This window comes from Callospermophilus lateralis, chromosome 1 (assembly GCF_048772815.1).
Source record: "Callospermophilus lateralis isolate mCalLat2 chromosome 1, mCalLat2.hap1, whole genome shotgun sequence".
NCBI lineage: Eukaryota > Metazoa > Chordata > Mammalia > Rodentia > Sciuridae > Callospermophilus > Callospermophilus lateralis.
In genome coordinates this window covers 224,246,202-224,264,971 of record NC_135305.1, presented here as the reverse complement: position 1 = coordinate 224,264,971, position 18,770 = coordinate 224,246,202, and the positions used below count along the sequence as shown (strand labels likewise).

At 60.7% G+C, this 18,770-nt stretch overlaps 2 protein-coding genes and 1 long non-coding RNA gene across 5 annotated transcripts; all 3 read left to right on the top strand.

Moving 5' to 3' along the window:
* Positions 1-1,855: 1,855 nt before the first annotated feature.
* On the top strand, positions 1,856-5,423 carry LOC143641885 (uncharacterized). Its single transcript, XR_013155544.1, has 3 exons — positions 1,856-1,927; positions 2,160-2,328; positions 4,626-5,423. It is a non-coding gene; the product is annotated as an uncharacterized LOC143641885 (long non-coding RNA).
* Positions 5,424-7,918: 2,495 nt separating this feature from the next.
* Cirbp (cold inducible RNA binding protein) lies at positions 7,919-13,184 on the top strand. 3 transcript variants are annotated; one of them, XR_013155543.1, is made up of 8 exons: positions 7,919-8,047; positions 9,104-9,212; positions 9,289-9,395; positions 9,493-9,631; positions 9,720-9,801; positions 10,226-10,296; positions 12,496-12,602; positions 13,101-13,184. XR_013155543.1 is itself a non-coding variant. In XM_077109855.1 (7 exons), exons 2-7 carry the CDS (start codon positions 9,110-9,112, stop codon positions 12,498-12,500), a joined length of 507 nt encoding a protein of 168 aa, XP_076965970.1. In that variant the 5' UTR covers positions 7,919-8,047; positions 9,104-9,109; the 3' UTR covers positions 12,501-12,744. The 3 variants fall into 3 exon arrangements, 2 of the variants coding, with proteins under 2 accessions (XP_076965970.1, XP_076965969.1); XM_077109855.1 differs by lacking the exon at positions 13,101-13,184 and having other exon boundaries at positions 12,496-12,744; XM_077109854.1 differs by lacking the exons at positions 12,496-12,602; positions 13,101-13,184 and adding an exon at positions 10,655-11,524 and having other exon boundaries at positions 7,923-8,047.
* Fam174c (family with sequence similarity 174 member C) lies at positions 12,851-15,902 on the top strand. Its single transcript, XM_077109856.1, has 3 exons — positions 12,851-13,255; positions 14,652-14,771; positions 15,529-15,902. Coding segments are annotated over exons 1-3 (381 nt in total). The 5' UTR covers positions 12,851-12,995; the 3' UTR covers positions 15,530-15,902.
* Positions 15,903-18,770: the final 2,868 nt, after the last annotated feature.

The window sequence follows — 18,770 nt, the reverse complement described above, 5'->3', positions numbered from 1 at the left end:
CACCACTCAGTCCCCAGATCATCCCACACCCAGGGCAGGAAGGCAGATGCCCTGTCAGCCCATCCCCAGGCCTCAAGGTCGTGGTGAAATGTCCTCTTCCCCCCACGCCCAAGTTGGAGGCCACGGGGTGGAGGTGCAAAGGGAAGGCTCAGGAGGAACAGCAGCCCCAGCCCCACGAGTCAGGAGCGTCACCCTGGCCATCACCTGCCGCCCAGGACTGAGGATGAGGAAGAAGGATGCCACAATGGGCCTCCTGATTCACAGGGGATGTTTGTACCTACAATCCAGGAACCGCCCCCTAGCGTGCTGACTCCGCCAGCCTGAGGGCCTGGCCCCAAGGGAGTCAAGGCCATGCCTTGGGGAGGGGGGTACAGGGCCTGCCTTGGGGGTGGAGGCCCAGGTCTGGCTGTATTCTGGGGCTCTGAGGAATAAGCTCCCGGAGGGCGAGAGAGAGATCACTAGGAGAAACAACCCCAGCCCTCCGTGCACCCTGCACGACCCCAGCGCCTACACACACTTGCCCAGGGAGGTGCTCGGCCCGGTGAAGCAAGTGGTGGCCATGCGTTGAGTAGGAGGAGCGAAGAGGTAAACTGAGGCACAAAACGCGCAGGGGGTTACCAGGCTCGCAGGGGGCGGAGTTGGCCCTGCACCGGTTTCTCCCCCATTGAGGAAAAAACTGAATGGGAGGGGGCGGCCCCCGGAAACCCGCGGAGATGGAAACGCGGTTTCCAGGGCAACGCATCACGAAAGGAGCCTGACGTCACTGCGGGGAGGGCGCGCCCACCCCCGTCACCTAGTGGGGAGGTCCTTGCCCCGCCCACCCCCGGGGAAGTCTCATTGGCGGACACGCCGTTCGCTATTTTCAAAGGCCAATAGTAGCGTCCGTAGTCACCTGGAGGCGGGACTTCAGCCCAGCTGGATCGAATGCGCAAGCGCGAGCAAGGAAGCACAGCAGCCCCTCCTTTCTCCCTGCGCACCCGCAAGCTTGGGGGCGGGAAATGCAACCTAGGCCTGACGGCTGCGGTGGGGCCTGGACGGAAGAGGGGGCGTACTTGAGGGCGCCGCACGTGGACCCCCCCCCCCGCTCACGTGCACTTCTCCTTTTATGCTCAGGCATTTTCTACTTATTTCTTCATTGTGTTCTCCCGTGCCCGACCCCTGCGCCCAGCACTCCAGTAACTCCCAGGCTAAGGGAGCTCAGAGAGTGGAGACTACCTGGAGGAAGGGGTTGAGGCTTTGCTGGAGGAATATGAGTTCATAGGGAGAGGGAAGGTGTGCCCAGGGTAGGAAGCACGGTGTGTGCAGAGGCCTGGAAACATGAAAGAAGGAGCCTTTGTGGGCAGCGGGGAAGGCAAGTTGGTGGAGAGAAAGCAAAGATGAGAGGAAAAGGTCAAGCTGGCAAGGACCCAAAAGGGCTGTCCCCAGGTCTGTGACCTGAGAAGACCGGAACAGAGGCCAGGACATCCAGGAGGTGGCTGGACAGACGCTTGGCCAGAGTAAGGGATAGGTGGAAACCCTGGTAGTATCTTCCCGAAGGAGAACTTGGGCTTGGCTTGCCCTAGAGTTTGGGGAAGGGAAGTCTGCTTGCCTGTGTGTGTGAGTATTTGGCTGAGAGGCTGGCAAGTGCTCAGGAGTTGTTGAGGACCCAGGGGGTGGAATTTCCGGGCCCGCTGCCCCCTGCCTTGGGTTCAGTTTTGGTTTTAACTAGGCTTACAGAGGCAGCAGTCAGAGGGAACAGGGGTGGGTATTTGCCAAGTGGGGAGGATGTTAACCAAAAGCTTTGGCCCCAGGCTGGCCTCTGGCGCTAGTCCGGGAGGAGGAGTAAAGAGGGAGACGATGAAGCTAGTGGAACGAAGTGGCTGCCAAAGCAGGAGGGACTTGACTGCCTCAGCTAAGGGGTGACCTCCTAGGTGGGCAGGCTCTGTCGGTGAGAAGGCAGCTGTGGGATATGAGGGCACTGGAGGTCAGGGCTTTCTGGCAGAGGCCTGAGGGCTCTGGGGGTCGCCAAACAGCATTTGGAGTGGCTCCAAGGTTTGGGGATGGCAAAGACCACGGTTGGTCTGGAGGTGGCTCGTGGTGGGTGGCAGGAAGAAGCCAGGCCCGTGGCCAGAAACCTTGGGGAGATGGAACTGAGGGTGCTCCCCACACCGCCTCCACAGGGCCTGGCGCGAACCGCCCTCCTTCGCAGAGCCATGGGAATGGGAGTTGCCACTTCCCGCGGCCGAGGGCGTGGGGACCCTACCCGGGAGTCGTGACTCCAGCCCCACCCGCGGCTGCCCAGCCTTGGGAGGGCAGAGAACTGGCTCTCTCCGGTGTCACTGGGAGCAGGTGAGCAGCCCAGCGGTGGGGCAGGGCCGGGCGTCTCCCTCCACTGCCTCCTGCCCCTGTTTCCCTCGCGTCGGCCTCTGGCCTCCTCGCGCTCGCTCCGGTTCCCTCTGGCGCTGTCAGTCTACCCCGTTTCTCTTTCTGTGGGTCTTCCTCGGTCTCCCAGCCTCTATTTCTGTCCGGTCTCCATCCCCCTCTATTCTCGTCCCTCTCGGCCGCCCCGGCCCCTCCCCTACTTCCGCCCCCTCCCGGGCCCCCTCCCTCACCCCCGGCTCACATTCCAGCCTCCTCCCCCGCCCCGCGCCCCTCCCTGGAGCCAGCTGCTGCCTCGGGTGCCGGGAGGGAGTAGGCTCTGGCCCGGGTCAGGTCTGGAGCGGGTGGGGTGGGCCGGAGGGCACCCCGACCCCTCTGGAATGTGGGCGGGGCCCCCACCCAGGAGGCGGCCACCCCGCCGGCTGCCGCGGAACGCGAGCTGCTACTGCCCAGCACCCACCCCACACCCAGGACGCTGCCCACACTCAGCCCTCCTGGAGAATAAGCAGTACCCCACAAACAGCCCCATACCGCCCGGCCACCAGACACAAGACCGGTGTGTACAGCACACCCCTCAACGCTCTAAGGGTGTTTATTGAGTGCCATCTATTTGCCAGGCTCTTTAGTACACAACACCCACTCACACACACCCATAAACCTGCCCCAGGCCCGCACTGGTTCCTCCACAATCCCTCAGTCAACTGTGTGACCCTCAAAACGAAGGGTACCCCCCCATTCTTGCCCTGGGCCAAGACCTCCCTTAAAACCCTAGTATTAAAAGTCACCATGCAGCACCCTCCAACAAACACCGTGGGAGAAGTGGGCTAAGAACCACTGGCCACTAGCTCTGGGCCCTAGGCCCTAGGCCCTTCCCTTCCCCCACCCGTGGCCACTGCAGTCTTCTGGTCTGGGTGGGAAGCAGGTGCACACAGGGCGGCCGTTCACAGCTGTCCCCTGACTTCAGCCAGGAGCCTTTTGGTTACCGTTGGAAATACAGGCAAAGAAAGAAATTAACTTGAGTGAGTGAACTGCCACATGCAGAAGAGAGAGAACTCAAGCTCCTCTGTCCCCAGAGGTGCTGCTGCCTGTCACCCACTTTTCAGCTGGCCCTTGGTTCTGTGTAACCCTGGAGGTACAGATCCTGATCTATGTATGGGTGCATGGACATATTTTCTAGGCATCTGCTTGTATGGGGGTCCTGCAGCCTCTGGGGTGGGCAGATGCTGTGTGACTTTGGATTGCCACACGCAGGGGTGGTTTGTCGTGAGTCCCTGTAGCTGCCCCAGGTTGAGGGTGTGGGGAGAGGACTGGATCTCCACTTGTCCTCCTCTGTTATTGACACAGAGAAACCACCAGCCCCAGGCAGAAGCCACTCTGTGTCCTTTGGGTTTACAGGGAACCTGTGGACAGGTGATGCCCTGCTTTGGGGCCACAAGGTGGGGAGTGGGGCCCAGAGTATAGTGAATGGCTATGGTGGGGACCTGTTCCTTAGGCCCTTCCAGGATGGGGGTTGTTGCTAAGCATCTCTGAGGCCATAGAGGTGGGCAGTCTGCACCCACCCCCTTATCTGGTTTTAGAAACAGTGTGCCTGTCCTCAGCACCCCCAGGTAAGCACCTAGGCCAGCTGCAGGGTGTTCTTGGCTGCTGCAGGGACTCTGGCATTTCCCAGACATCTCAGGTGGCACGCCCACAAATACAGGTCACTGTACATCCTGCCAGGTGTGCTCACTTTCTGCCCTTCCCACTGTCCATCCCTTAGTGGCAGGGGTCACTTTCTTGGCCTCTGCATTGTATGGAGTACAGAAAGACTGAGCAGGTGTGGTCTTGAGAGCAGGCATGGGGCCTTCTGTCCTGACCACCATCACTGTGTCACCATGTGTCCTCTGGATCTCATATGCAACCTGTTATGTATGCATGCAGTTGGCAGCCAACTTTCATGCCCAGGGCACTTCTTGGTGCCCAGTGCATGGTGGCTGTGTGACTTTGTGCCCAGTGAGTGCATATGTGTGTGTGTGGTGTGTCACAGGATATGTATGCTAAGGCCCAGCCTTGGGGCTGCTGGGATGGCCTGCTCTGGCCTGGGCTGACCAGGAGCAGATGTGGCCTAACAGCCTGTACATTCCTGGGCTGTGACTCAGGCCTGTGGGGAGGGGGTGAGTCACTGGCAGCTTAGGCCCAGCCCCAGTCTGGGCCCTGCACCCCATCCTGGATGCAGACCCCCTCCTAGGAATAAGGTGCAGCCCCCCTCTGGCATTTCTGTGTTGCAGACCTCTGAACCTTAGGCACTGGGGAAGAGAGACCCCCTTGGTACAGGTAGGTCCTGGGGTAGGGGCTGATTTAACCCTTACTGCTCTGGACGTCGGGCTTCTGAAACTGCCCCTTCTGCTGCTGACATAGCTCAAGTGCCCACCCCAGGGACATGAGTCATAGCACCAGGCATGGGCACATACGCTTTGTAGGTCCCGGCCCACCCTTGTCACGCATATCCATGCGTGTCCTGAGTTGCTCCCACATGCACATCCGGATTGTGTACATATTTGGGGTCTCAGCACCCCTTCCTGTGTGTTGTGGAACACAGGCTTGCATTCCTGGCAAATGTGATCCTGTCCTGACTGGGCTGCCAAGCTCCCAGCACCACCACCCCCCCCCCCAACGCCTGTGTACACCCAAGTACAACCCCACTTTCCTGTCCACATGAACCTGTCCCCAGTCATCTCAGTGCCCACGAGTCCGAGGCCCACGAGCACACACGTGCGCCACACCTGGCAGCACGCACAGTCTGCTCATCCCCCACCCTGGCTCTGGGCCCCGAGGATTGGGGCCAGCTGGGTGACTGGAGTCTACCAGGACAGCCCCACTTTTGCGCCCCCGCCTGGCGGCCGCCAGGTGCACCATCCCAGCCCCGCCTGGCCGGGAGGGGGCGGTAATTACGCGGCCCCGGGGTACCCCACCACCACTACAAGTCTTTCATCCTGGACCACTCCCGTCCCTGGTCGAGACGCTCATTATCGCCTCCCGCCCGGTCATTAACCCGGGTCGAGAAAGGACCCAGCGTCCGGCGGGCCCGGCCCCGCGGGGAGGGCGGAATGGAAGCGGCCCTGCCCCCACCTATATAGCGACGCCTCGCAGAGGGAGGGCGGGGCTGCCAGCCCTGGGGTGGAGTGGGCGAAACCTTCGGGATGGGGGGGTGGGGGTCGCCCCGTCGGAGACAGCTGGCTGGGAAGGGGGCAGGTTTGTGAAAAAGCCGACGGCGGCGCAGAGCCGGGGAAATGCGGAGATGAAGAGTCAGGGAGACTCCCGGCCGAGCCCGAGTCCTCCAGGGGCAGGGGCGAGTCCCAAGCGTCTCTACAGGAATAGCAACCCCACTCCGGCCCGGCAGAGTCGCGGGGCGAGCTGGGGCAGGCAACAGGGCTCTGAGGTCCCCACGCCAGGGAGGTCCTCGCCCTGCGGGTTGGCCGTCTGACCCGCGAGGGCTGGGGGCGGTAGAAGGACCCGACACTCCATGCGAGGCCACGCAGCTGGCCATTGCCCTGAAGGGCGGGACCTGGGAGCTGGTCGCAAAAGCTTCAGCCACGCCGACAGCGAGGCTGCGGCGCCCCCTTGTGTCAGCGCCGGGCTATGAGCCTGGCCTCGAGTTCATCGTGTAGGGGTGGCAGATGGGGTGAGAAGGGGTCCTCACTTCCTGCAAGCCCCCCACGAGGATAGTGAGTCACGGTGACACGCCGAGAGACTGATGTACACGCAGGCAGGTCACCACAGAGGCACAGGCTCGGAGACCGGTACAAAGCTGAGACTCCAGCACCCTGTGGAGGGGCAGAAGCGCAGAGGACAGGCTTCCGCAGTTTCACGTCCACACCTTGCTGGGGACCCCGGACCGCCGTGGGTACCCTCGGGGACTGGCACACAGGAATTGCCGGTAGTAAGCTTATTAACTGGGTGCTGGCAGAATGAGAGAATGAACACAGGGCTCCACACAAAACCAGGAGGAATCAGGGACTCAGAACTAGAGACAACGTGGGGGCCCAGAATGACCCCGGAATTGTGACTACAGAGACGCTTCCCATCCCTGAGAAACTATGGCACAAGAATTTCCGGGCCTAGGATTTAGATGGGAAAGGGCGGGCCTGAATTGCTCCGGGGCGGGGTGTGGGTGGCCCCCTCCACACAGCGAGGGGAGCTGGATGCTGATGTCTCTCTGCTCCTTATAATAACAGTCCTGCGTGAGTGGCTGACGCAGCAGCAGGTTGCTGCTGACGGGAGGCAAGGTGCAGAGGGGGTGGCCATGAGTCATGCAACTGCCGGCTGGGGAAGGGGTCCTTGAGCTCTTTGAGGGTACTGGCGACCTTGTCACTGGAGATAGCTGGGTCATTTCGACCTGCTGGAGTCCGAGGCCTGGGGTGGAGCTGGGATTTTTCAGGAAAACGGGGCCTCTTCCTCAATGACCCTCAACTTTCCTGCAGAGTCCGAGACTTTCTGGGGGAGGAGCTGTAGTGTGGGTCACTGGTCTGGGCAGACAGAGAAGGATTTACAATCTTCTTCGACTAGGTGGCCTGGGAGCAGCATGAGCTAAGCAGGCCATAAAAAGGTCCCCCACCCCAGGAGCAGCCTTAGGGGCAAAGGCCTTTGCAAACTCATCACAGAGGTGCTCTTGGAACATCCAAGAACCAGAGAAGAGACGCCTTCTAAAGGTCAAGACACGGGTGGCAGAGCATAGAGGGCCCTGACCTCCGGACCCACGGGATGGCTGTGACTGGGATGCCTGGTAGCAGCGGGGAAGCCAAAGGCAGAGCTGGATTTGGGTATATTGGGGACTGCATGGTGGATCCACTTGAACATGGGGTGCACATAGACCTGGGATGGACAAATGCCAGGCCAGGTGAGTGTTGGGATGCCTGTGAAGCATCTGCCAGGGATGGAGAGAGTGAGGTCAGGGAATGGCTTAGAGTTAGGGGCGGATGTGGTTGGATTTGTGGGCACACTGAACTGGGGTGTCCCAAAGTGTTGGGATGGAGGAAGAAGTGGAGTTGTGGGGAATATTGGGGCTCACATAAATGGGACTGTCGGTGTTGGGGTTTGATTGGGTGTTGCGTTTGATTGCATGAAATGGTTCATTCAGGAGCCTTGGAGTTCTGGGAGTCAGGGGTTATCAGCTGTATTGGCAAGTAGATAAGGATTGATGTCAGGATTCAGAGGAAGTTGGGGTATCTGAAGTCCAGGGCTCTGACAGGTATAGGCATCTGGATGAAGTCGATATATTGGGATTGGAGCGATACGAGGGGGTGGGTGCCATGAGACAGGAGACCCTTTGTTCCTCGCCGCAGGCCAGGGTACCGGCACACGGAAGTGGGTCAGCCCTGCCCCACTGCCCCGACCACGCCCCCGCGCACGGGGGCGGGAGACTGCGGACTGGGAACATTCCGGCCAATCAGCACGCTCGGCGCCAGTGCTGGGGAGGGGCGGGGCCCGAATTTGCCCCGCCCCAACTCATGAATATGAGGCGCAGCCGCAGTTTCAGAATCCTCGGATTGGCTTACGAGGTTCAAGGGGCGGGGTAGAGGGGGCGGGGCCCGGCAGCAGCATATATCAGACCGGGCACGGGGCGCCCCCCCCCTCACTCGCGCGTTAGGAGGCTCGGGTCGGTGTGGTGTGCCGTCTTCCCGCTCGCGTCAGGGACCTGCCCGACTCAGCGGTGAGGGCCCTGGCGGCACCGACTCCGAGGGGCCCGGGCGGTGGGCGGCCTGAGACGCCCAGGCGAAGCGGGGCCGCGGCGGCACGCCCCTGGGAGGGGGCGGTGCCGGGGCGGGCCTGGGGTGGAGTCCGTCCCGCCGGCGGCGAGGGGCAGCGGGAGACCGGGTCCTGCGTTGGCCTGAGGGCGTTTCCCCTGAGACCCGGGCCCACGGCTTGGCGGGCCCTGCTCAAAATGGCGGCCGCGAGCTCCAGGCTGCGCCAGCGAAATGGCGGGAGTGCCGAGTTCCCGGATGGAGTGGCGCAGGGCGTGCGCGTGGCGCATGCGCCGGGGCTGAGTAGGGGGGCGGGGCCACGGGGCGCGTGGAGGCCCGTCCCGGGCTGTGGGGCCGGGGCGGCGCGCACCCCGTGGCTTCCGCTCCACGAACCTCTATTTCCCTCTCCCCATGTGGTAGCACGTTTAAAAGGACACCCTCCCCGGGTCAGGCCGGGCGCGCTCAGTGTGTGTGTGAGGCGACAGCCCCTTGCGCGGCCTATGAGTCCCGCTCCTCGTTTCTGGACCTTTGGGCAGTGGTCGTCCCCAGCCAATAAATGCCTTGTCCAAGTCGACATGCCCCGCCTCTCTAAGTAGCCGCGTCCCCTAAAAGCCAGGTTTCTCGTCACAGCCGAGACTCCGCCCCAGAACGGGGCGGCCTCCATGACGGCACCCTCGGGGCGTCGTACAGTGATCGAAAGCACCTTCCAGTCCGGCCCCCCAGTCGGCAGACAGGCAGTGGCCAGGGTGGGAATTCGCCCCCTGCCCCCGGCGCGGCGCGCGGCCGAGCGCAGCCCAGCCCCGCTCGGTGGGCGGGAGGCCCCGCTCGGTGGGCGGGAGGCCCCGCCCGCGGCGTGCCCGGTGCGGCCGGTGGGTGGAGCTGGCCCGGAGGCGGCGGGCCGCGGCCGGGTGTGGGGCCGCCGAGCCGAGGGGGCCGGGGAGCTCCCCGGAGGGCGGGTCGGCGGTGCGCGCGAGGAAAGGGAGCCGTGAGCGACGCGCCTGAAAGGTTCGTGGTGTGTGCCGCAGGCCGCCATGGCGTCCGACGAAGGCAAACTTTTCGTGGGCGGGCTCAGTTTTGACACCAACGAGCAGTCACTGGAGCAGGTCTTCTCAAAATACGGACAGATCTCGGAAGGTAAGCGGCCTGAGCGGCGGGCTGCTGGCCCCGCTGTGGCCTGCTGGGCTCTGACCAGGTCTTCTCTCCTGCCCAGTGGTGGTGGTGAAAGACAGGGAGACCCAGCGATCACGAGGCTTTGGTTTTGTCACCTTTGAGAACATCGATGATGCCAAGGACGCCATGATGGCCATGAATGGGAAGGTGAGGGCTGGCCTCTGCGGGTTCACGGGCCGAGTGGGAGTTCTGTTTCCCAAGATGCCAGGCACAGGGGTTGACTGCGCTACCCTCTGCTCTCCAGTCTGTGGACGGGCGGCAGATCCGAGTTGACCAGGCCGGCAAGTCATCTGACAATCGATCCCGAGGGTACCGAGGTGGCTCTACTGGAGGCCGGGGCTTCTTCCGTGGGGGCCGGGGCCGGGGCCGTGGGTTCTCCAGAGGTGAGTGTGGCAGTGCGCGGGGGCCCAGTGGAGTGCGGCTGGTGTGAGGGGTGCTAATCCTCTTTTTGGTTCTGTTTGTCTTCTACAGGGGGAGGGGACCGAGGCTATGGGGGTGGCAGGTTTGAGTCCCGGAGTGGGGGCTATGGAGGCTCCAGAGACTACTACAGCAGGTGAGGAGGTGCAGAGCCTGGCTGGGCTTAAGGGAAGCTGTTGAGGGTTGGTCCTGGGGAGGGTGCTCCCCACATGGCATGGCATAAGCTGGCAGGCTGGTAGACAGGAGAGGTGAGGAAGTGGCAGAAGCAGGAGTGGAAGGAGTGCTCAGATCATGGAAGTGGGAGGCCCAGGGAGTATAGCTGGTAGCAGGGGTTTTTTGTTTTTGTTTTGTTTTTCATTTTTCTTATGGTAGTGATGGAACCTAGAGCAAGGCAAGCGCTAACCTCAGCCCTGAGATGGCAATTTTTGACAATAACCAAGTTTGCGCTGCTTCTCCTACCATGGGCAGCTGGTTTGGGAGCTAGCTGGAGCTCTATCTGTATAGGCTTGAGCTTAAGTAGTCAAGGTGTCCTTTAGCATCCATGTTTCTCTTCCCCACAGTCGGAGTCAGGGTGGTGGCTACGGTGACCGGAGCTCAGGCGGTTCCTACAGAGACAGCTATGACAGTTACGGTAAGTCTTGCTCCAAGGGTACCACACTCTGTGACTGTGGTGGGAGCTCAGTAAACCCTGACGCCCTCCAACTTAGGCTCCATGCTCAGACCTTGTCACTCTGCTTGCCCGTAAGGAACAAGTGTGTCATTTCAGCTGTTTCTACTGTAGAACACAAAAACCAGTCAGTGACCAAAGGAAAGGGAGTGTGAGGGAGCCACCGTGCAGTCCAGCATAGGTGCATGTGTGCCGCTGCGGCCTCCTTCCCCTGGCTGTGGGGGGTGGTTGCTCCCGAGGCCCTCCGGTCTGGATGGGAGTGGATGCTGCATCTTGCTGCGTGCTTCAGCGCCTTTACACTGTGCCTGCTTCTTGTCCTCAGCTACACACAACGAGTAAAAATCCTTCCTGCTCAAGATCGTCCTTCCAATGGCTGTGTATTTAAAGATTTTGGGAGCTTCGCTGAATCGTTAATGTGTAGTGAACACACCTCCTTGTATGCCCACTTTTGTAGTCATTTCAGTTCTGATCTTGTCAACCCAGCCTGACTGCTTCTGACCCCCAAGATGGCCTCATTACTAGACTTTTCTTTTTTAAGGAAGCGCTGTCCGTTTTTAAAGGTTTTAAAAACGTTTTGAAAAGCACTTCAGATTTTATTTTTTACCATGAGCCATGGGTTTTTAAAAAACACTTGCAGGGGTTGTGTGGTTTTTGTTTTTGCAGTGCTGGGGTTGGAACCCAGAGCCTCATGCATGCAAGGCAAGTGCTCTACCACTGAGCCACACCCTGGCCCTGTTGTGTGGGTTGTTGGTTACTGGTTTTTTTGGTTTTGGATTTTTTTGGTTGTGTTGCTTTTTTTGTTTCTTTTTAGTGGGGTCACCCGGCGAAGTTGGGTGCCCCATCACTTCTCTGAGATCACGTGGACTCTGACTCCGCTCTCTGTCGGAAGCTGAGCAAGCTGTGGCTTTTCCAACTCTGTGTAACGTTTCTGAGTGTAGCGTGATAGGACACTGCCCTGGGCGGCTGCACAGGCTGCCCTGGAGCCCGCCTGCACGCTCATCTGTGCTGTGTGCGCCCCACAGTAGAGGTGCAGACGTCCCTGCAGAGGTTCTTGAAGATGTTTATTTATATTGTCCTTTTTTACTGGAAGACGTGCATACTCCATCGATGTTGTATTTGCAGTGGCTAAGGAATTCTTGTACGCAGTTTTCTTTGGCTTTACGAAGCCGATTAAAAGACCGTGTGAAACGAACCTTGCTCTGACAATTTCCCTTTCATTGCACAACACACGAGTGCTGCGGCTCTCGCAGTGAGACCTGAGCAAGCACAGAGCAGCTGGAGCACAGCGCGCATAGGACTGCGGGCCCTAGCTGAGGCCTGAGGGAGCTAGAGGAGGAAGGCAGGGTAAAATGACCCCGTCGGGCCTTGTGGACAGCTGAAAGCCACCTCCCGTTAGGAGAGCCAGGTGGGTGACGGGAGGAGCAGCTCAGCCCGCAGAGCGCCCTGGTGCCTCTGGTGATGGCAGCCGCCGGAGGGCTCCATGGGGCGGGCACCTGAGCAGGGACAGCCAGCGCTCGGACACCTGACCGGACGGCCTTAGCCTAGCAGCAGGGCAGAGAGGGACAGCGCAGTGCCCTGGTGACCACAGACTGGGCTGGCTAGCTAGCTCTGCCGGCCTCACGAGTTCTGAGCGTTCTCTGCTAGCCTATGAAGCTGCAGCCCTCGGAGGACAGACGTTGTGCGCCCACAGACCCTCCGAGACCAGCGGCTCCCTGGGCTAGCGCGGTCACTAGCCTGTACTGAGGTAACGCGTCCGCGGTCCGCCTCCCTCCTAGAGCCGAGTCCCGCACCACCGGGGACGGTTCCGTGGACTGCTTTTGGTTTTCCTTTTTTATTTTCAAGTCAAGCTAGAACTAAAGTCAGGCCTGGTCGTCGGCCCCTGCCCTCTGCGGCCAGCCGGGGCCTCGGGCGGGCCAGGCCCCGGAGCGCCCTGCCGTGCGGACAGCTGGCAGCCTGTCCAGACTCCGCACGCAGCGGGCTCGTGTCTGCGGCCGCCCTAGACCCCCGAGCCCGCGCCGGACTCTGAGCGGCTCGGCGCTGTCTGGAGAGGCAAAGGCCGGCCGGTAGGGGCCGCCTGGGGCCCGCGGCCGAGGTTGCAGGGCGGCCGGGAGGGGCAGCAGCCCTGCCCAGGGACGCGGCTGTAACGCTCCTTTGCTTTGGCAGGGTGAAGGCGGGCCGCATGGACGCAGCAGCGATGACTTCGGGTCGCCGCCAGGAGGGCCACACCAGAAGGACAGCGAGACCAGCCGCCTGCCTCCCGGCTCCTCGCCGTAAGTGCCCCAGAGCCGGCCGGGGGCTGCCCGCGGGTCTCGCGGGACGGAGCTTCGCCGCGGGCCATGGTCGGTGCAGGAGCAAGAGCCGGGCGGCCGGCGGGGCACGCAGTCTGAATAAAGGGCGTATGTCACCCAGAAAGCGCGTGTCTGCTTCGGGGTGCGGCGCGGGAGCGGCGGGAGGCCCGGGGCGGGGCGGGGCGGGGCGGGGCGGGGCGGGGCGGGGCGGGGCGGGGACGTGGGCTGGCCGGCGCGGGGCACTGTGGGTAACGTGGCCGTCTGAAGGGGACTTCCGACCGGGTGCCCCGCCCCCCGCCGGCTATAGGCCGGCACCGCCCACGCGCGTCTGAGTGGCAGCCTTAAGCAGAGGCGGGGCACCGCTTCCGCCGGGCCATGGGGCCGCGCGTGCCGCCTGCGCTGTTGCTGCTGCTGCCGGCGCTGCTTTGCTGGGCTGAGGACGCTGCGCCGTCTCAGCCCGCGCCCTCGCCCTCGCCGCAGCCCGCCACGACAAACGGGAGCCAGCCGGACGAGCCGCACAACAGAACGCATGCGTGGGTTCCGGGTGCGCAGGGCTCGGCGCTGCTGCGCTCCTTCTACGTGCTCACGGGCCTCTGTGGCCTGGCGGCGCTCTACTTCCTCATCCGGGCATTCAGGTTCGTCAGGCGGAAGTTGTTGCCGCTGCCCTTCCGAAGCCAATTGGCACATGTCACGTGTGGGGGCGGGGCCGTGCTGCCACGTGGCTCCCCCTCGGCGAGTTGCGGGTTTTGGTAGTTTTCACCAGCGAGGGGTAGTATGGGATGGTGCTGCTTTTTAAGGGGATGGCATGGACGGTCCCTCCTTCCCTGGAGGACACCAAGAGATTGCTTCTCTGTTCTCATGCTTATGGCAGCCACGAGTGTCCTGTCCTATTTTCCGGTACTGCTGTTAGCACTGCATAGAGACTCTTCAGGCCCCCAGGGACCCGCTGCCTGGTGTTCGCGTGCTACAACTGGCCTCTGACCTTGTTGGTCGGAGTCTGGTCAAGCCCTCTGCGGCCCTTTGGGTCCTCTTGCTCTCCCCACCCCTGTGTAGGACTTGTGCGTTGGAGCCTGCCCCTTCATTCTGGGTTCTCCTGATTGACTTCCCCTAGAAAGGTGAGAAGCGCCTGTCCTTCCCCGTGGCCCTCGTCTCTGTTGTGCCTCTGGGGCACTCTGGAGCTGATCTCTGGAAGGGCCCTCATCACATCGGTGGTGATGTCCCTTCTGGTCATCATCCAAGCACAGTCTTGTAGTTCTTGGTGGAGAGCCTTCACCTCCTGACTCCGTTGCGTATGCCCATTCACTATATCTGTCTCTCCGCTTCTCTGGTATGGCCACCGGCAGGCAGGCAGGGTCTTGGGCCCACAGTCCTCTGTTTAGGGCACTGGTGGACTCTTTTTTTTTTTTTTTTAAAGAGAGAGAGAGAGAGAGAATTTTAATATTTATTTTTTAGTTATGGACGGAAACAACATCTTTGTTTGTATGTGGCCACACGCATGCCAGGCCAGCGCGCTACCGCTTGAGCCGCATCCCCAGCCCTAACTTGTGGACTCTTAACTCTGCTCCGGGACTCTCTGTCAGTAAACTGGGAGCCGGAACATCATCATTTTCTTGTGGTCTTGGCACAGGGGAGGTGGGGGTGAGCTGAGGAATGGAACAACAGGAATCACTTGCTGTTGCTGCAGTGACAGTTTTTATTTTCCCCTTAGGGAGGATTGAATGCAGGTGTACTTTACAAGAGAGCTGCTCCCAACCCTTTTTTTTTTTAAGTTTTGAGACAGTGTCAGTTGCTCAGCTAGGCTGGAACTTGGAATTCTCCTACCTCAGTTGGGATGACAAGCGTGTGCTACCACATCCAGCCGTACGAAAGCATTTAGTAATAATCCTCATGGCTTTTACAATGTGAAGGAAACAGACATGATTGGGCTGGATGCAGCAGGACTCTGGGGGTGGGAATGGGCACAACAGTGAGGGCCAGGGGCCAGACGGAGAGAGCAGAGACAGCCACTGAGCGTGTCTGGACCATGTGCAGGTTGAAGAAACCACAACGGAGAAGGTATGGGCTCCTGGCCAACACCGAGGACCCCACCGAGATGGCCTCACTGGACAGTGGTGATGAGGAGACGGTCTTTGAGACAAGGAACCTGAGATGGTAGGGAAGTCCCCCTTTACCTCCAGGGACCCCAGTTAAGGCCAAGCTGAGCTGGAGACTTGAGAGAAATAGCAGGACTGGGGGGTGCAGGCAACCCATGGGGTCATTGATATAGTCACTGGGACATTGATGCTCAGGCCACCACCCCCTTGGGCAACCTCGCTTTCTCTCCAGGTTTCCATTTCCTTCTCTTTAAGATGGGAAAGAGGGTCGGGGATGTGGCTGGGTGGTGGCGTACACCAGGCTCCCATTTCCAGCATGGCAAAAGTAAATAAATAAAGAGAGGTGGGGAGACTGCCACACTGACCATGGGCCCCACATTGATGAATAAGGTCAGCATTCAAGGTGGAGGGTTGTGGCAGGCTCATGGGCAGCATTTGACAGAACCAGTCTTGGAGATCCAGGCAGAGGGATCGTGGGGGCAAAAGCCGGGGAGCCAGAAGGGCGTATTGCTTGCATGGGGGAGGGTGGGGCCTCAGCAGGTATTAGCATGGCTGCTATGGGGACCCCTCCTGCTGGAACTGGACAGACATGGAGGATTAGGAGACCAACGGGCAAAGCAACGTGGAGCATGATTCTGTTTTCAGATCCCCAGAAGGGAGGCAGACTTAAGCCTGGCAGCCCCTCTGCAGTGTCTTCTACCACCCTCTCTTGGAGGAACCCCTTCCAGCAAGGGGGCATTTGGGGAGGGTGCACCTGGTGGCTGCCCTCCTTTGAACACAGCACACCTCACCTCCCTCTCTCTCTCGCCTTCCAGATGCTGAAGGGGGCAGGCGTTCTCATGGGCCACAGGCGAAGGGCGAGAGACGGCCCAGCTCTGTCCTTAGGCTTTGGTGCCACCCAGCACTCTGGTCGGAGCCTGTGCAGCCTGTCCAAAGCCTGCTTGATCCCAACCTGGACAACAGGGCCTTACCTCCCCAGATGCTGCCTTAGCCTGGCAAAAGGAAGTATGTTGAAACCTGGGGGCCCCCAACCACCACCGGGGACTCTTGAGGTCCCCCAGCTTGACTTGTACCACACCCTACACCCTTCTTGCGTGGAGATGAGACCTGATGGGCAGATGGACTGAGGGATTGGTCTCAGAGCATGTTTGTGCTGGGCTGGGGACAATAAATGAGGCATTGGCTAATATGTCTGGCGTCCACCCTGTCTTGACTCCAGGCCTCGGTGCCCAGGTGTGGTGGGTGAAGGATGGGGATCTGCTCCAGGATTCCCTTGGCTATGCCACCTATAGCCTGGGGGTCAAGACCATGCATCTCAGTCTTCTAGCACCTTGGGGAAGTTCCAGAGGAGTCCTGGTGTGGTGGCTGGGCCGCCTGAGGCCCATGTGCCACTCCTCATCATGCCCCTGTATTCCCATCCCCAGCTAAGGACAGGCAGAGTCCAGCTCTATAGAGTCCAGGTCTCCTTAGAGATGAACCTGCCCCACTGGCTGAAGTCCTTTTCACCATGTGATGTGGGATTGCCACCAGGTGGCAGCCTTGTGCTAACTGGCTGTCCCCTGGCTTTCCAGGAGCAGAGCTGTCTAGGGGAAGCAGGTCCTGTGGGGCTGTTTCTCACACCTCTTCCTGAGCCCCCTCCTCATGTGCACCACTGCAGCACAGAGGAGCATCCCCTGCCCTTCCCATCTGCTTGCCTGCCTGGTCCTTCTCTGCTCAGCCACCGCCCCCAGGATGCTCTCCCTGACTGCACCACCAGCTTGTTCTGGCTCCTTGGATGGGCTCCTTCAGGGAAGGTTGGGAGGCAGCAGGGGAGGCCAGAGCACCAGGGAGTAGCTGATACAGTTGGGAGTCTTGGGCAAGCCCCGGCTACTGCTTCATGTCTGTGTGGGTCTGGCGCAGAGCCCCGTGCCCTTGTGTCTCTGCAACTGTTCCCTTCACTGTGATCAGCTCTTGTCTCTGCGTCAGACCCTGTGGGACACATTTTTAACAGGCATGAAGTCTGTCCTGGCCCCCCACCCTGTGATCTGCACCCCTCTCCCAGAGCTCTGAGCCATTTCTCAAGCTTCAAAAGGCACATTAATTACTCTAATGAGGTCAGGAGAGACCCAGCTCTGCCATCCAGAGCCGGGAACACCACCCCTTCCCCCGCCTGCTGCCTCCCCTGCCGGGCGGAGGGTGAGCACCACCCGTCTGTCCCTGTGCCTGTCAGCCCATCAGCCGCCACCCCCAGCATTAGTGTGAAGTAATTGGCAGCCCCCGCCAAGGTTAATGCACTATTAGCTGAGAGTCATCCACGGCTAACAGCCAGGAGAGGGGCCTGCAGTGCCAGCAGAAGGGCCTGGACCCCTCAGCCTGAGGGGAGCAGAGGGGCTCAGAGCACTGCTGCACTTCGAGTGTGCAAACACTTGCACATGTAGGTGCAAGGCAGGCTGTGGAATTGGAGCCTGGGACTCGGTTATGTGTGCAGGGGTCACGACCCCTACCTTCACAAAGTGTGGCTGTGTGGATGCTAAGCCCTGAGCCAGACCTGGGGTCTCTGGCATGGCCGCTGCTCCTCTGAGAAACACCTCTGTTGCTGTTAGGATGGCACAAATCTCTGGGCCTCAGCCCCGTGTATAACTGCACACTCCTGCATGACACCCAGGGAGTTCTGGACACAGCCCTCCCACTGGAGGATGGGTGTCACCATGGGAGAGTGGTGTGGAGGGGGTGAAGGAGGGAGGATGAGGAGGGTGGGAAGTACCAGAGGTAGGGTGGCAGTTGAAGTCCCCTCCCCCCTCCATGGCTGACAGTGGGGACTGCTGGAACCTTAGGATCCACACTGAGATTCGGGGCCTGACTGGACACAAGTGGCATTTTAATCGGCAGGAGGAAGGGACGCATCTAGACTCCCTGACCCCCAGTGGGTACACTGGGCTGAGTACAGACACTGTCCACAAAAGTGCCCCTTCCACAGGTGCCCTGCTAGACTTACAGGTGCTGCCTGGCAGAGCTGGGACTTCTGAAACTGCCCCAGCTGGAGCTGACGGTGGGTCTGGTCCACTTGATTCTGTGATGAGACTTAGCCAGGCTTGTGGGCTTGGATGGCTGAGGGCTGCTGGTCTGGGTCTCATGCCCTGCAGCCTGGCCCTGTGGGTGAGCCAGGGGCCCAGGCTGGGTCTGGATAGGAAGACCTTCCCCCAGTGTCCAGCAAACACCTGGGCCCAAGAATTCACACCCAGGTGGATGGGGGTGGGCCCCCATCAAAGTCCCTGTACTGGGTCTGGGCTGGTGCCTGGCCCCTAACCCTGGATAACTCCTGACACGGACCCTTGTCCATAAAGTGAGCCTGACCTCTGACCCTTGACTCCAAGGGAAACTTAAGTCCAGAGTGGCCCCTTAACCTGGCTGACCAGTGGCTAGCTGATTCTCCAGGCTGAGGCAGCCCCTGCCCAGGAGGGAAGAGGACTTTGGGGTTCCCCTGGTACCCCCCTGGCAGGGCAGGGTCCCCTGGAGCAGCCTTAAGGGGGCAGGCTTGGAGCCCTCCCTCTCCTCCCGGCCAGTTCTCAGGAGTGCCTGGCGGGCACAGGGAGGTTGAATGGGGGACGCGCTGCCTTTGTTCCTGTCCCTGCTTGGGCTCTGACCTTGAGAGAGACAAGAACAGAGGAGAGTGAGCTTCTGCTCAAATCCGCTCGGGCGGTGGCGGCTCCCGCCTTGGTGGCCCCTGCATGCAAATGAGCAGACCCAGGCCTTTGCCCAGGGTCCTCTCCTCTGTGCCCTTGTGGTTCTCCCCACGCAGGTCAAGGCCTGCTGGGTCTGACAGATCAGACTGCCTGTCCACGCTGCCCCAGTAGGGCGGCTCCTGTCTTGGCAGGGGGGCTTTGGGAAGGCCCACCTTTGCCAGCAGAATACCCCTGGGCCCTCTGTGTCCTTCGTGTGTTCCAGCCACACCTCCACTCAAGTCACCCTCTCTGGGAAAGGCCACCTCTCTGCTCCCCAGTGAGCCAGACCATGCCAGGCCCCCAGGACATCTTTCTGGGCGCCAGGGCGGTTATAACCTCACATTCTCAGTGAAGGC

Coding starts and splice junctions, on each gene's coding strand:
- Fam174c (XM_077109856.1), top strand. CDS start 12,996: ATGGGGCCGCGCGTGCCGCCTGCGCTGTTGCTGCTGCTGCCGGCGCTG. Junction 13,256..14,651: donor TTCCTCATCCGGGCATTCAG/GTTCGTCAGGCG, acceptor GACCATGTGCAG/GTTGAAGAAACCACAACGGA.
- Cirbp (XM_077109854.1), top strand. CDS start 9,110: ATGGCGTCCGACGAAGGCAAACTTTTCGTGGGCGGGCTCAGTTTTGAC. Junction 9,396..9,492: donor TGATGGCCATGAATGGGAAG/GTGAGGGCTGGC, acceptor TCTGCTCTCCAG/TCTGTGGACGGGCGGCAGAT. Junction 9,632..9,719: donor GGGCCGTGGGTTCTCCAGAG/GTGAGTGTGGCA, acceptor TGTCTTCTACAG/GGGGAGGGGACCGAGGCTAT.